Genomic DNA, 15272 nt, shown 5'->3' with positions numbered 1-15272 from the left:
CGGCTAACATACGAGCTATAGCGAATAGAGTCAAACTTCGTACAAATCATTCCAGAAGAGGATGTCGTTGAGAACATCCTCGGGTAAATCCAGCGCTGCAAAGTTATCCCGTCGAGGGCTTCGAATATGGACATGTACATGGCCAGCTGTCTTCCATCCAAAGAACCCTGCCATTTCCCAGTCAACAAGCCCGACAATCTTGTCATCATTGACAATACAGTTTGATGTAGTAAAGTCGTTGTGCATAAATGAATGATCTGGATCACTGTTATCTTCAGAGAAGATCAGGTTGTATTCAAGCTCCTGGATGCCTCGGTGTGTTTTCGGATCTAAATCCTCGACAATGTATGATCGGGTCGTGCTTGGAGTAGGAGGTAATGCGTTACCCATGCTTCGCAAGACGTCGCGTGCTTGGTCTTTGAAGTCTTGCTTTTGTTCCGCAGAAATGTATTGCCATGCGATATTGAGTCCCACACCAGCAATCCTCTCCTGTACCAAGACATCTCTGCCATCAATCTTATCTGCAAAGTAGATAGTAGGTACTTTTATATCTTTCAATACTGTCTTTGCCAGAGCAGTTGCCTTGATTTCGTTTGCATCTGCATATGAGAAATCTCGGGTTGCGCGTCTGCCCTGGAGCTCGGCGTGGAGATGGCTTGATTTGACAATGACGGCACCAAGAGCGAATACGTCCCTGGCCCCCTCTAGACCTTCATACATCCTATTCGAAGTATTGCAGAGTTGAAGAACCGATGCCCAGTACTTTATAGAATCTTCCGAGGCCGAGTTGGCATGCTTTAGGTCAGGTTGAAAGTCATCTGGTGTAGGCAAGTACCGACCATAGAAGGGAACATCGGCGTATCGGTCATCTTGAGGAATTTTTGCAGGGTCAGCTTCGTACGGGTTCATCTTGAATGGCTTATAACGGATGATGCAGGTTTGGAGAGAACGGATGCAGACGGGATGGCAAGGCATAAAGCTCAAGTAGCTCCAAACATCTGCCGCTATTGACCGCCTGCCTACAAGACATCACCCTCTTGGAATGACAGCCAAGCAGAACTTCACCAAGACAATGTTACATGCTACAATCATGTGATCATTCCATGTAGGTGCTGTGGCGTGAAAGTTTTTCCGGCGTTTTTCTACAGGTCTTAAAACCCAATGATTGTTAACCTAAGAGCAGATCAACAATACACCGCTACTCTTTCGTACCCCGTGATATAATATGTTGCTTCAGAATTGTAATTCGAGTTGCATCTTACTGGTTCTTTTCATTACCCCGCTCATTTTGATGGTGTGAAGCATGATGATTAATACCAGAGAAGTATGTATAAGTGGTATAGATGAAATTGCTAAGCTGAAAGTGAATTAATGATAAACCGCCACCTTTCCACCACATGGTGATATAACATGTCTCATTTTCAGCTGCTTCTACTGCTTCAATTTACTACCCCGCTCGTGTCGGTAGTATCCATATACTACTTTATAGTGAGGGTAATGGCAACAGAAGCCAGTGTAGAATATAGAAGGCATCGCTTTCCTATAGTTCAGAGGTATTCTCATATTCAACTTAACAATTCTTCCCACTACTATTACTTCTCTCCACCTTCAAGTCTTGTCCTTATCAACAAACTTATCATGGCTAATCGCTGCCCTGTCTGCAACGGGTGGATGAACACCACTGCCGGTGGCGTTCACAATTGCCCCGGGAAGCCCAAGGCTGTTGAAACGATGCTTGACACTGCTGATATTGACGGCCATGGTCCCCAGCTTGTGAAGGTTTCAGAAAATGCGGCACTGTGATTGATCAAGCTTCGGATTCCCACCCGTCTACTCATCGGAGAAGCCGCCAAATATTGAACCGACCAGCCATCCACCGACTGTGGCCAAAACCAAACTCGGCCACTGCCTATTTCCTGTCGTGGTTTCCTCGATTCTCTTCATTTCACTGGACTAATGGGAACGTTCTCCTTCACGTTTTGGGTTATCGCTCAGGTGGTTGGAAATGATGAATCTAGCACGTGGCAAGACTTATCTAGACCAATGGCGGAGTTTCGCTTCTTGATCTCCTTGTATTTGCTACACATACCATAAAGGTTCAACTCTCTGTCATACTTTCAATCATGTCTATCAATATTTTGGACATAGGATATCGTAAAGTATCAATCAACATTTGTTTGAGCTATTATGGAGTCACAATCTTCACGTGGGCATTATTCTCATTTTTCTCCCTTTAGATCTGCGCTCATGTGATCATCCCAGCAAACCATCTCCTCTGTAACATGACCCAGGATTTAGGCTCAACTTACAGCTTCTTCAAACACATACGACCATACCTATCAGAAAACTCGGGATCCCGTCCGCTCTCCCATAGATAAGCTGGTAAGGGGCGGATTAGTAGTTGGGTCGGTGACGACCAGCGAATCCCCGCTGTTGTATGTTTTTTGGCGTTTTTTTTGCAGAATCGCTGTGACTAAGTCTGATTTCTCTGGATTAACCTCGGGCAGAACTTGGTTGGTATGGATTCGAACATGGTAGATAAATCCATCAATCCATCGCTCAAGTCAAACCAAGTCAAACCCATGAACAACATGTCACTTTTTAATCCCTTCGACGACATGATTGGATTGTCTATACCCACTAAAACCCTCGATCCGGAACATCAAGCGGCCATATGACTTCCAGAATGGAAGGTTACATTTGATCTGGGTCTCTTCAACGGCTATCACAAATTAGCTTCCTTTTAAGGGGATCATCTCAAGGGTGTTAAATTGTAGGATGATTTGCCACAGGCTTCATGCTAGATAAGGTTGGAATTCGGTTCGCTGGTTTTTAGATGAGTTCCTGATTGTCGCATTAAATAATTTCGGACGAATCCTGAAAAAGAAAGCATTTTTTCTGCACTGCGACATGCCATCCTCCAATGTAACGCTACGATATGTCACGCAACTTGGTCAGGGCAATGCTGTATTTTCGATCAATAGGTCACTGAGTAGTGAATTGTGACTACTATTTTGATCATATCTGGACACATAAAGAGTCCATGGGAGACGACTTTGGGCACGGGAATTGTCGTTCAAACATAACTACTAGACCATGAACTCACATATCAACTCGTGGTCTTTATTCCCATACTGATGGCATGGTTCGGGTGATGGAAATTTCTGTTTATTGCCCGGTAGATTGCCGCATGCTATCGATAATCCATGCTAACAAGACCATAAGACACGGACTATATCCAGGATAATACCGAATAGGATGCTACGCTATTTTTTATATATAAATGAAAGCTAAGAAGACGTCAAATTAATTGAAGCCCACTATCATCTCATTTACACAGTCTACCAATCACTACAACTAAAGTCAAGATGTTGTTCAAGCCTTCCTACCTTCTTTTCTCTCTTTTTTCGCTAGGCTCTGTCGCCTGGGATGCCCCCAACTATGGTGGCTTCACTAAAGTCTGGCAGGACACCTTTGCAGGCTCAGGCGGCACTCTCCCCGACACAAGCAGATGGAATATCATAACCGGATACCTCAACGTTAATGCCGAACTGGAGGTCTATACTTCTTCAACTCGCAACGTACAACGAAGCGGCGGTGAAACTCTCCAGCTTGTGCCCTGGCGCGATGCTTCTGTCCAAAACGGCTGGACTTCTGGCCGTATTGAGAGCAAGTATGTCTTCACACCCCAGGCGGGCAAAATCACCCGGACCGAAGCCAATATTCGATTCGGTACCTGCTCTACCAACAACAAGCAAGGTATCTGGCCCGCCTTCTGGATGCTTGGTAATATCCTCCGCAACGGTGGTAGCTGGCCTTCTTGTGGTGAGATCGACGCGATGGAGACAGTCAATGGCCAACTCATCGGTCACGGAACAGTTCACTGCCATGTCTATCCCGGTGGTATCTGCAACGAAGGCACCGGTATCGGCAACACTGTTGGTATCCCGAATCAGGACTGGCATACCTGGAGAGTCGAGTTCAATCGGGCCAAGAGCAACTGGCGCGACGAGACCATTACATGGTTTTTGGATGGTCAGCAGTTCCACCAGATCACCGGTGCCAGAATCAACGACCAGAATGTCTGGAACTCTCTATGCCATAGCCCCTTGTATTTCATCCTCAACGTTGCTGTCGGTGGTACCTGGGTAAGTCAACAAGTCGTTCGAATATTTAGACATGAACTAACCGGTTATGTAGCCCGGATATCCCAATGGAAACACTTGCGATGGCTATGGAAGCATGATGGAAGTTGGATACGTTGCTCATTACACCAACTAAGTCTAGCCACGTCGACTATCTCCATAGACTTGTATTTTTTCTTTGTCTTCTTTTTTCTCCCAGATCTGATGCCCCGTGGACAACAGTCACTCTTCATCTGAATTTCTCTTCATTCACCACTTAGACTTCTTTTTTTATGCCACTCTTATAGATATGTACAATAGTTATCGATGACTTCTGAATATACCCACTCTAAACCTGACTTATCATTGCAATGTCTCAACTCTTAGAGGTTATAAAAATGATTCGCCATGAACTATTTATCAGTTGAGTTGAGGTTCTAGATGATCTACGGGGAAGACAAACCAATCTCCGTTGCACTTCGCCATAGAATATCCAGTTCAGCCAATATTCGGCATGAAATGTGATATAGTGTCTAACAGACACGAGATTTATAACAATCAAACCGTCTAGTTCTGGCAGTGACAGCTGAATGCAGGGACCACATGCTATCATTAGTATAGATAGTTCGTCAATAGTTTACCACTAGTGCACGTGAATCATTCTTAAACCTATATACAGGAACGGTAAGAGCGCAATGCCCCGGTGGCACGTCTCTGAAGAGACCAACTTCAGCCGGCTGTGAAAGCGCCATGATCAAATCAACATAATGTGAGCCAATCAATTCAAATGCTGGCACGGGCCTCAGATTCCAGGTTTTTAGTTACACCGAATATAAAAACGGACAAATCAATCTTGTCTCATATTTACAAGACATATGTGCCTTCATTGGTAGATAGTATAGGCAGGTAGTCGAGTTATTTAGACCAGTCTAATCTATAGCTTCGAGATATGCTCTATGTAGGGAAATATTTACAGTATACTGGATCCATTCTATCCAATCATCCTTACACCGACTACTTCGTGGCTTCGCGCACGTTAGCTGAAGGTGGTCGAGACTGGCCTGGTCTGATATCGCTAAGACATTTCAGCCAAGCCACATAGATTGCCCTTCAACAAACAGTATGGTCTATTGCAAATTAGCTGATATACAAATGCGAATGATAATTATAAAAAGGCAACAATACCTCTCATGATGTATGTTCGACAATCGCTATCTTACAAGTTTATCATTAACATCTTTCTTATACACCATGAAGCTGTCTTTAACTATCCTGTCCCTTGTTGCCTTGGGATCCACCCTTCCTGTTCAACAGGTCAGTACTTGTCGGCAATACTCCACTGGTGTCATCTTCTAAAATTCCTGACAGGCAAAGACTGAGTCAAATGAGCGTCGGGGGTGGTTTAGCACGTCTGAGAGAATAGGCGGCATTGAGTCCCATGAACATGGACGTCGGGGTTGGTTTACCACAGTTTACGACAAATCCGGTCGCCCGATTGGTAGGTCGAATCATTTCGTCCAACTTGGATGTTTACTGACATTTTTTGGCCAGCCAAGAAATTCCTCAAGATCTGATGGTGATCGGGTCATGGTCCTTGTTCAGGAGCGAATCTTCCTTTTTATTGCTCAAGGCTTATTGGTTGTCCTATCTTCCAAGTCGGCCATCAACTCGGAAGACAGCCTAGGTCAGGGTGGAAGGTGGGTCTGGTTCTTAAGACTGATTTCGTATCGACTATCTAGAGCGGCAATGGGCAATGAAAAGATTTGATCTACAGTAGCAATAATGATAAGACCTTTCTCCTTTAGCATAGTACGACCTATAAGAAATCACTAATCAAGGAATATTGTCTTTGCTTCGATACCAGTAGACTGATGCATGGAATCAGATAATCTTTATCGGGAATTGAAATTACAGCATGGGCTATAACCTTGAACGAGCTCCTCAAGTATTTTTAACACTGCTTACTGTATAGTTTCAGTCTACTTTGACGTAGCCATTGATTCATTAGTCATTCAAAATTCATTAAATTAGAGACTAACCTGTCGGAAAATCTGCCAAACCCCGAGCCTTTAGAAATGCATCGGCTTCTGCAGGCTACGGCCCCCAAAAGCGACATACCCAATTAGAATTTGGCCCTAACAGTAAAACCATGATCTGTACCATAACAACGGGAACGCGGGGGTTCAATACCCCTAAGTCCTTTTTCTTGATTGTTTTCCTAATGGGGAAGTTCAGTGTCAGCAAAGGATCCATGGCTTCTGCAGCTATCTCACCTGGGTCGAGAGCAGCGAATTGGTCAAGCTCAAGCGGCACACTGACCAATTACTTCAGGCGCCAAAACTTCAGGACTGTCTGTTACAGATCCTTCCACATGCATGTCAGCTTACTCTCGGGACAAAATGATATAGCGAGATTGTTTACCGTTTTGGGTTTCTGCTTTGTCTTGATGTCTAAACGCCAAGTATATAAAGACTACTCAATATTGACTTCAAAACTTTCAATCCAAGCTCATCATTTCAATCATTCTCAACAGCACCTCATCGATAGACTGCGAAACTATCAATACCACACAAAAGCACAAGAGAATTCACCATGACTCCCGAAGAAACACAAGGGTTCCTCAAAAGTCTTGTCGCTCCCCTACGCAATCAAATCCCCACTCCTCTCCTTCACCGTCCAAGTGAAGCAGGTCTTGAATATGAAGATGTATTCTTTCCTTCTGAAGACGGCACACCTCTTGAAGCATGGTATATCCCCAAGCCAGGCTCCAACAAGTTGATCATTGCCAATCATCCCCTCCGCTGCACTCGATCAGGCTACCCCGCTCATCTCGAGCCATGGAAGGCATTTCTCGGTGGTTCCGCCACGGGAAATGATTTTGAGCTCAACTTTATTCCTGACCTCAAGATCCTGCATGATGCTGGGTATAATGTTCTTACGTACGATATGCGAAACTCTGGAAATAGTGGACAAGCGAATGGTGGCATCACTGGCACTGGTCGTTTTGAATCAAGAGATGTGGTTGGGTCGTTGAACTATGTTCGCAGTCGAGACGACACCAAGAACATGACCATCGGGCTATTCAGTCGTTGTTTGGGAGGTATCGCTACATTTTTTGCCATGGACCGTCGACCAGAAGTTTTCAAGGATGTACGCTGTCTTCTTGTTCCTGAGCCTCTCTCGTACCGACCATTTGTCGAGAAGGCTCTTGCCATGTTTGGGCACGACGATCGGTTTGAAGACGTTAACGACATGATCAAGATGGAGACAAGCTTCACAGTTGATGAATTGTCGCCTATCCCAGTCATGAAGAATGTTCGTGTCCCGACGTTTATTTATTCAGTGCGCGAGGACATCTTGACGAAGGAGAGTGATGTACAGACTATGTATGATTCTCTCACTGTGGAGGATAAGAAGTTGCATTGGGTGGATGGGACGGTGCGGATGAAGGGGTATACCTATTTCCAAGAGAATCCGGAGGTGTTTGTAGATTGGCTAGCTCGCCATATGGAGTAGAATTTCGAGGGCTAGACTAGTCAGTTAGTTACTTTCTCAGGGTGTATGAATTTCAAGACAGGGATCGAGTTTCACATTAAAGCTGGTCATTGCTCTGTGCTAAGACTCAGACGGCGCGCAATTAATTAACTGCGGCTCGGGCCATACCACATGCTACTGTCGCTAATTGTTTCAAGATCTGCAAGTATAGTGCCAACTTTAAATAAATGACGGTAATGTCAAAAGGTCAGACCATGTTATGGCCGCATGGTGTCGGCACTTGTCGAGCGAGGCTTAGTTCTTGGCGGGGGATCGTCAGCAGTTAAATCACACCACATTACACAAGGTCCGAGAATTTATTAAATGCGACAGGAAAATTACTATCCTGTTTCCGGTGACATCTAAATAGATCTCGACCTTTTAGATAACCGTTTTTAATCATATGTATTCGATAGTGAGCTTAGTCCTGTGGGCTGTTTACTAGTTGGTGCTTTTTCAACAGCACGCTGAGAGTTGACACAAATAACTGATCATCCTTACGCTCGTAGAAAGAGTATTATGGTCAGTTATTCTGTCAAGCCCTGAACTACCTAGGAGATGTCAACTAGTCAAAGCCGGCATTTCCTGTTACGTCAACTGTTTATCCTAAAACGACATGGTTATTGGACGGAGACAACTTCGGTTTCCAATGAAGGGTATTTTTAGTTATGGACCTTGTGGTATACTTCGGAATGGTGGTATTGGTTAAACATTTGGTTCAAGTGGCTGGGGTACGTACCTCTTACACTGTTAAGGAGCTGGGGATTGTCAGCAGTTGAATCACGCCACATGACAAAAGGTTCAGCAGAGTTACCGTTTGAGTTGACCCACTAAAAACGTCTTGTGAACAACATGATGTGATGAACTATCGGGAGGACCCGACCAGAGATGAATATAAATACAAACAGCCTCGATTACTTCAATATCCATATCAGACACCATTCAATCATACAAACCAACCAAACTACAATTGTTTTACAAACATCTTCACAATGACAACAAATTCATTCGGATCAGCTCTTCCCCGCTTTGACTTCCACCAACCCCCAGCTCCCAGATTCACAGCGAGACTGGCCCGCTCATTACCCACTGCAGCGCTCGTCACAACAGCAGCAGGTATGTTTTGTTCTCCGCCATCCATTCCTCTTCAAGTCTAGTACTAACAAATTACACAGCTGCCTATGGCCTCACATATCTTGTCCTTAGACAACAATACACCACTGCAAAAGCTCAGCACAATCGGGCTGTGGAAACATTAAACGAAATGAAAGAGCAAAGGAATAAAACGGACGAGTGGGTCAAGAATGATGCATTATGGTGGACGGCATTTTGAACGGACACAATAATGGGTATGGAGTAGCGGTTTGAGACATCATTGTGCATTTTGGGATATTATATCAGAAGAGACAGTACTTAGGCATGAGAATGCCAGTAATTTACAGCTTGATAATTTGTGGTCAGCGGAAAACTTGCTAGTCGTGACTAATGATTCTCGTTTGCAACTATGACATTCATTGAGATTATACGAAAGGGAGAAAGATGAGCATATCACTCCAGTCTAAACGCACAAAAAAGCCAAAAGAAAAGAAATGAATGGAACATACAATTCGGCTTCTTCTCATCAGCGAACTGTGATGCATAAAGCGTGTCAAAGGTAAACCAAGTTCTGATCATGATTTTACCCTACAGCCGAGTTATCACCTCCCGACTGTGGCGTAACCAAAAATGTGGCGGTGCATCAGTCAAGCCTCAACTCCGACGCGTCGCGTATCGAACCTCTGACAAAAACATCAAACACATTTCCCATCGCAACACAGAATATCCTATCACATCATGCCGCCCCGAAAAAGAAGCGCCCCCGAGGCTATTGAAGAAGCTGCGCCAAAGCGAAGATCTTCGCGACAAGCAGCATCAAAAAGTCAATCACAACCTGAAGCGGCTCCAGCGACAAAGGCAGCTCCAACAAAGAAATCAGCAAAGAAACAGCAAGATGAGCCAAAGCAACAAAAACCGGATGCAGAAGCCATAAAGACAAAGAAACCCGCCAAGAAACAAGAATCTAACCAATCTCGTTCACGCGCTACATCCGAAGATCCAGATATTGACTCCATCCCCACGACAAATCCCGATGCGCCTAGACATGATGGACAGTGGTACTGGCTCATGAAAGCCGAGCCTGAGACACGTATTGAGAACGGTGTCGATGTCAAGTTTTCGATTGATGATTTGCGGACAAAGACAGAACCTGAAGGATGGGATGGTGAGATTCCCTTTCTGATGTTGAGAAGACAAGTACTGACATTACTGTAGGAATTCGAGCATATGCTGGTACAGTCACTGAATTGAATGACAAAAAGAAGCATACTGACATTCGGTAGCGCGAAATAATATGAGGAAAATGAATGCGGGCGACCTCGCCTTCTTTTACGCCAGCAACTGCAAGGAACCCGGTATAGTCGGTATCATGGAAATCGTCAAGGAATTCTCCGAAGATCGTACGTATCCATCACCGCACTTCTCTCGTAGTCCCCCCTAACATTTCTCTCCAGGATCTGCTCGCAAGCCAAGCGCTCCATACTACGATCCCAAATCGACCAAGGAGAAACCCATCTGGGACTTGGTGCATGTCGAGTTCCGCAAGAAGTTCGCTGTGCAGATTGGTCTCAAGGAGTTGAAAGAGCTGGGAAAGGCTGGTGGTCCGTTGGAGACGATGCAGTTGATGAAGCAGTCGAGGCTCAGTGTGAGTCAAGTCAGTGGTGATGAGTTTAAGTTTTTGTGTGAGCTGGCAGATAAGAAGGCGAAGGATGCGGGATTGGAGCACGAAGAGACCAAGCTGTGAGGTATTCATGTTTTAATTGGCGGGAGATAGGAGTGTTGACCTACCTGCCCTCATAGTAATGGAAAAGTTGGCTGCTGGAAGCATAAGAGACGGAATGGGAAGGTAAAACTTATGCTTTTAAGGATATGATTCTTGCCTAAATTACTTGTTACCCTAAGAAGTTGGAGACCAATGTTCCTGCTACCTACTTATCTCGCTCTTTCTACTGACAACTTAATCCAACTTTGCTCTAACAACAATAACACGCAACAACATTAGTTTTGACAGTGACCGTAACAAGATTTTGCAACTCTGTGGACCCGCGTCAAATTTCGAAAGTAATACAAAATGCTTTCGCCTATGTCTATCGAAACACTCCCTCGTTGTTTAACTATCTCAATAATCATCAGGTATCTCAAGTATCCAATAGCCATGACGCTTCGTATCGTCCACGACTAAATGATGTGGCGGGTCTGGATAGCTATCAACATATGGTAACCGAACAGCAGCCAGTTTACCATCATCACCACGCCAGAACTGCCTGTATGACTCATGATGTATAGCGATTCCTTCCCGAATTTCTTCTGTTGCGCTACGGTAATGATAATCCAAGAAGAAGGACGGTAATGCGCAAGAAAGCTGTTTTAAGTTACTCATTCGCTTTGAGAAATTGTCCAAGTGTTCGTAAATAATGCTTCGGTAATCGCTTTGCGCATTCCAAGAGAGACGAGCCTGTGAAGAATCTTCGAGAGTGATGTACAGGTTGCGCAATGCTGGGAAGTACGGTGGGGATAGCTGACTAAAGACAGTTTCCAAGTAATCTTCGTCCAGCCTGTCGATTGTGTCGTCCCACGAGGTGAAGCGTGTTTTGAAATACCATCTGACTTCAAGAGATGTCACAGTATCAAGCCTTTGCGATGGGATCAATTGATGGAGATGAATCATCATTGCTTGTCCATTCAAGATCAACGTGTTTGTTGAGTAGAGTATATCGATTGTCTCGGAGTAGCTGGGAGTTTGTTAATGTCAATATAATCGGAAGAACTCGGGTGAGGGTCAGACTCACTTTTGACGACATGATAAAATCCATCCCATTATACCGATAGGCGCACCTTTCAAACGACAATCATCGGCCCACGGCCCGGGAAGACCACCGTTGGTCATGGCATGCCCTTGCGCAATATCATCCGAAGAGAGCCGATGACACCTTGAGCTCGTCCATCGCCACCCTTGTCGAGGATGATCAGGATCTTCAGCAAAAGTATCTTCTTGGTAGCCGTGGATTAATTGAAGATGGAGACGCACATCTCCAAACGCCAATCGGAGGATGTCCCTGCGTATGTTTGGTGGTATTTTAAACCATTGGCAAGACTCCTGAAAACGTGCTACTGGGGCGTCGGAACACGTATCATCAGGCGTTAAAGCTCGTGGTCTTGGGTTGGGAAGTTCGACAAGCTGCTGTATGCGCTCTTCCCAGGCAGCATCATCTTGCTTCTGTTGGTCTTCTGCACTTGGGCTTCGGGGACTGAAGCTCATGATGTGTTGTAGGGTTGTGTTTAATGAAGTTGTAGGAGACAAATTCATGTAACGTTCAGTCTCAGGGTTCCTCCACAATGAGGGGTTTTAGCGTCGTCAGTGTGTATTCTAGGCTGCCACTCTGGACCAAGTTGTGGGTACCTTCTGTGCGCACAAGGCTGAAAGTCCCTTGTCTGTCAGCTAAGCATGATCCCAGCTAGTTCCACTAGAAACGAATCCACAATCTACACCAGACAACTGACTCACAAAGGACATCAACCAACAGGCGCAAACTAACGGCCGCTATTCTTCAGCGGTAGGGATCCTCCCGACATGAGCATTTTGACTGAAACATCGCAGTTGCCGCGGACATCACCGACAAGCCACAATTCTTCCAAAACGGGGCTTACAGCACGGAGCCGTAAAAATGGAAAAGAGTTTGTTTCATGATCTACAGAGCGGGTCTTGTTTAATAGCATGTTGGCGTAGTAGAGTGTGTGCAGCCTGATATATGTTGCCACATTTCTCAGACTCAGAGAATCTCATCTCAGCATTTATCCTGTCAACTTTCAACTGTGTTTTTCTGCTTTCTACTTTCAAAATGGGTCCCTCATGGCTTGTTCATCTTTCTCTCCTAGGCCTATCCCTAGTCAGCCCGGCCGTCTCAAAAGACGAATGTCAACCTTCAACCTGGAAGCTCAGTTCTGCCTTGAGGGTAGGCGACATCAATTGTCGTATGAGCCAGGTAGCAGGACCCAAGGCCGATGTCAACACATGTGCCACCATGGCTAGGAAATGGGACATCACGATTGACAAGTTTTACGACTTGAACCCCAGACTCAACGGTGACTGCAAAAATATTCTACCCAATATACGATACTGCGTGGACGGATGTGAGTTTATTTTTGACTAGTTCTGTTACGTTTATGCTGACTTTGCTGTAGTCCCTGAGCCACTTCGGGCTTATAATGGTCGATGCGGTCCTAACCATAACAATGCGACATGCGTGGGCACTGATAACCAATGCTGTAACAAGAACACCTGGGTTTGCGGTGACACAGAGTAAGTTTGTACTGTGTAATGGTTCTTAAATGCGCTGCTAATTGTTACAAGGGATGACTGCACTTTGAACTGCTACGAAGGACTTTGTTATTAAGCTTGATGTAGTTGGGGTTGGTCCTTCATCGTGGTTTGAATGGTTAGATAGTAAATTGGAGTTTGTTTATATTTCCATTTTTATTTTTTGTGATAACACATGATTTTCTCGATGACAGCTATACTCACACATCAGACTATGTGTGTGGCATGGCTATGATATTGGAGATTTTTGTATAGTCAAATCCTGTTTAACTACTTGTTTGACATTGTCGACCTTTTAAAGATGCGGCATCTGGTAGAAAACTGGGTGTATATGTGCTCACAAAGGACAGTGTCACAGAACATCAATATCCGGTAGCCAAGGAAAGACAATCATTTTCTTCAGCAGGGTCGCTGAATACTATGGGATCGTGCGTTATGCCATCAAATACATCTCTCGACAGGCTACCACTCACAATCCTTGTGCCTCCAAAGCGCCACATCTGGATGCAGTTCTTCCAGAATTTGCCAAATTCTCCGGCGATTGGTAAAACCGCCAGGAACATTTAACCCAACATCCGAATAATCCCATGCCTCCTCATCATCAACCCAGGGCCTAACGTCATGCGATACCTCGACGCGGCTCATAACCTGCCTCGTGAGCTTCTCCCAATTCCAACTCTCCAGATCATCCTTGCTCGACCCGGTCTTTCGATATACAGTATCGATGTCAAGATCCCAGAGGAAGGGAATACGGAAAAATACTTGGGCCCACATGGACTGAGGCATGAGATAGTTGCAATCAAGCGAGAATTCTCCGTCCTGCACAAAGCTGTGTATGTGGTTCTCGATCTCGTTTGGAGAAAGTTCCAAGAGTTCTTTAAGCTTTGGGGTCGGGTTATGTTCAAGTCTCTCGAGGTTTGACATCAATTCTGTGGTCAAGTTGGGAATGTCGACAGGGTTCTCATCCCACTACCATGTCTTCATTAGTCCATGTCTTTCAAGTTTGGCGCAGGACAGTCTACTTACCCATCCTTCCCATTCATCGCCAGTGTGTATAAGGCAATAAAGGGGGGCATAATAACCATGAAGGCCAGGCTCATCAATCGCATTATAGGGAATGAAGGGAATAAATCTGATATCACGTCCCATGGCTTCCTGTTGCCAGGCCCAGTTGAGATAACCGGCACAACGACGTTCCAAAGCCAACCAAAGATCACCAATAGAGCGGATCTTGGCAGTGGATAAAGTCTTGATGGCTCGTTTGGCCACGTCTTCACAAGCTGGATGAATAGCAATATACATCTTTGCTGGAGCGACACCGTCTGGAAGATCTTCACTCCGCCTGAGTTCGTCATATGCCTCTGGAGGATAGGTCACATGGCCAGTAGAAAGTATTGCTTTGCCGTATTGGCTTTCGGCCATGGCCTCGTAGCGAGTAAGTTCTTGGTCCGAGACTTTCTTAGAATGAAAATCGGCACCGGGCCAGTGAGGACCAGAATAGACGACACAGGCATCATCAAGTAAGGTCATGCCGCAGATAGTGCAATAAATAAATTCGGGATTTGCCATGGCTTCTGATCGAAATAATTAGTCTTGAGACGAGTTGGAGATGAAAAAGGATAATTACGAGATGTTGAAAATGAGGGGCGCAGTTGAGGGGGTGAAGAATCAAGGATGATTGAACAAAGGAAATGTCGGGCTAAAAAAACTCTGCGAGCGGCGTAGCTCCGGTGCAAGCACAGGGCATCTGTCCAGTAACTAGTCTACCGTGTGCCCGTTTGAAACAAAGAAGGTTATGAATAGAAAGAGATGTGAGAGTGGAGAAAAGACCCTGTAGATCTTTATGAGATGAAACAGTCTATTGATCTACATACAGGGCTAGGCAAGGAGCTTAGTAGGGTATCCGTAGTCTACATTCTTTAGTGCAGGTTACATCCTGGCGTAGTATTCAGTCGTTAGCGTGTAGACGCAATCCTAGTCTAGTCTAATGATAGCGTGGTGATGTGGTAGTACAACCAACTGACTTCCATTGTGTTGGTTCTACATATTTCCACTGCAATTTCTTCTCCCACGGCAGATCCTTGATTCGAAACGATACGTTGTGGGACAATTTCCCTTTCTTTCTCGCATGGTAATTGCCTTTCTTCAATTCTTGAACGAGCCAACACTATCTGGACCGTTTATTGACATGGCTTGCCATT

General features: G+C 45.1%; 9 protein-coding genes across 9 annotated transcripts; 6 read left to right on the top strand and 3 right to left on the bottom strand.

Annotated features, from left to right (window-relative positions):
• Positions 1-30: 30 nt before the first annotated feature.
• FPOAC1_007607 (uncharacterized protein) lies at positions 31-909 on the bottom strand (the record flags this gene model as incomplete). Its single annotated transcript, XM_044852059.1, has 1 exon — positions 31-909. The coding sequence occupies one exon, from the start codon at positions 907-909 to the stop codon at positions 31-33; it is 879 nt and encodes a 292-aa protein (XP_044704729.1).
• A 2459-nt stretch (positions 910-3368) lies between these two features.
• Positions 3369-4281, top strand: FPOAC1_007606 (uncharacterized protein; the record flags this gene model as incomplete). The annotated part of the gene is made up of 2 exons (XM_044852058.1): positions 3369-4148; positions 4201-4281. The coding sequence occupies 2 exons, from the start codon at positions 3369-3371 to the stop codon at positions 4279-4281; spliced, it is 861 nt and encodes a 286-aa protein (XP_044704728.1).
• A 1094-nt stretch (positions 4282-5375) lies between these two features.
• On the top strand, positions 5376-5698 carry FPOAC1_007605 (uncharacterized protein; the record flags this gene model as incomplete). Its single annotated transcript, XM_044852057.1, has 3 exons — positions 5376-5438; positions 5493-5622; positions 5676-5698. The coding sequence occupies 3 exons, from the start codon at positions 5376-5378 to the stop codon at positions 5696-5698; spliced, it is 216 nt and encodes a 71-aa protein (XP_044704727.1).
• A 1018-nt stretch (positions 5699-6716) lies between these two features.
• FPOAC1_007604 (uncharacterized protein) lies at positions 6717-7640 on the top strand (the record flags this gene model as incomplete). Its single annotated transcript, XM_044852056.1, has 1 exon — positions 6717-7640. The coding sequence occupies one exon, from the start codon at positions 6717-6719 to the stop codon at positions 7638-7640; it is 924 nt and encodes a 307-aa protein (XP_044704726.1).
• A 1010-nt stretch (positions 7641-8650) lies between these two features.
• FPOAC1_007603 (uncharacterized protein) lies at positions 8651-8991 on the top strand (the record flags this gene model as incomplete). Its single annotated transcript, XM_044852055.1, has 2 exons — positions 8651-8774; positions 8834-8991. The coding sequence occupies 2 exons, from the start codon at positions 8651-8653 to the stop codon at positions 8989-8991; spliced, it is 282 nt and encodes a 93-aa protein (XP_044704725.1).
• A 500-nt stretch (positions 8992-9491) lies between these two features.
• Positions 9492-10497, top strand: FPOAC1_007602 (uncharacterized protein; the record flags this gene model as incomplete). The annotated part of the gene is made up of 4 exons (XM_044852054.1): positions 9492-9918; positions 9969-9986; positions 10037-10153; positions 10208-10497. 4 exons carry the CDS (start codon positions 9492-9494, stop codon positions 10495-10497), a joined length of 852 nt encoding a protein of 283 aa, XP_044704724.1.
• A 375-nt stretch (positions 10498-10872) lies between these two features.
• On the bottom strand, positions 10873-12012 carry FPOAC1_007601 (uncharacterized protein; the record flags this gene model as incomplete). The annotated part of the gene is made up of 2 exons (XM_044852053.1): positions 10873-11485; positions 11543-12012. The coding sequence occupies 2 exons, from the start codon at positions 12010-12012 to the stop codon at positions 10873-10875; spliced, it is 1083 nt and encodes a 360-aa protein (XP_044704723.1).
• Positions 12013-12592: 580 nt separating this feature from the next.
• FPOAC1_007600 (uncharacterized protein) lies at positions 12593-13147 on the top strand (the record flags this gene model as incomplete). Its single annotated transcript, XM_044852052.1, has 3 exons — positions 12593-12884; positions 12936-13053; positions 13105-13147. The coding sequence occupies 3 exons, from the start codon at positions 12593-12595 to the stop codon at positions 13145-13147; spliced, it is 453 nt and encodes a 150-aa protein (XP_044704722.1).
• A 286-nt stretch (positions 13148-13433) lies between these two features.
• FPOAC1_007599 (uncharacterized protein) lies at positions 13434-15101 on the bottom strand (the record flags this gene model as incomplete). The annotated part of the gene is made up of 5 exons (XM_044852051.1): positions 13434-13489; positions 13545-14040; positions 14098-14645; positions 14699-14834; positions 15096-15101. The coding sequence occupies 5 exons, from the start codon at positions 15099-15101 to the stop codon at positions 13434-13436; spliced, it is 1242 nt and encodes a 413-aa protein (XP_044704721.1).
• Positions 15102-15272: the final 171 nt, after the last annotated feature.

This window comes from Fusarium poae, chromosome 3 (assembly GCF_019609905.1).
Source record: "Fusarium poae strain DAOMC 252244 chromosome 3, whole genome shotgun sequence".
Classification (NCBI taxonomy): domain Eukaryota; kingdom Fungi; phylum Ascomycota; class Sordariomycetes; order Hypocreales; family Nectriaceae; genus Fusarium; species Fusarium poae.
This window is presented reverse-complemented; position numbering and strand designations above follow the sequence as displayed.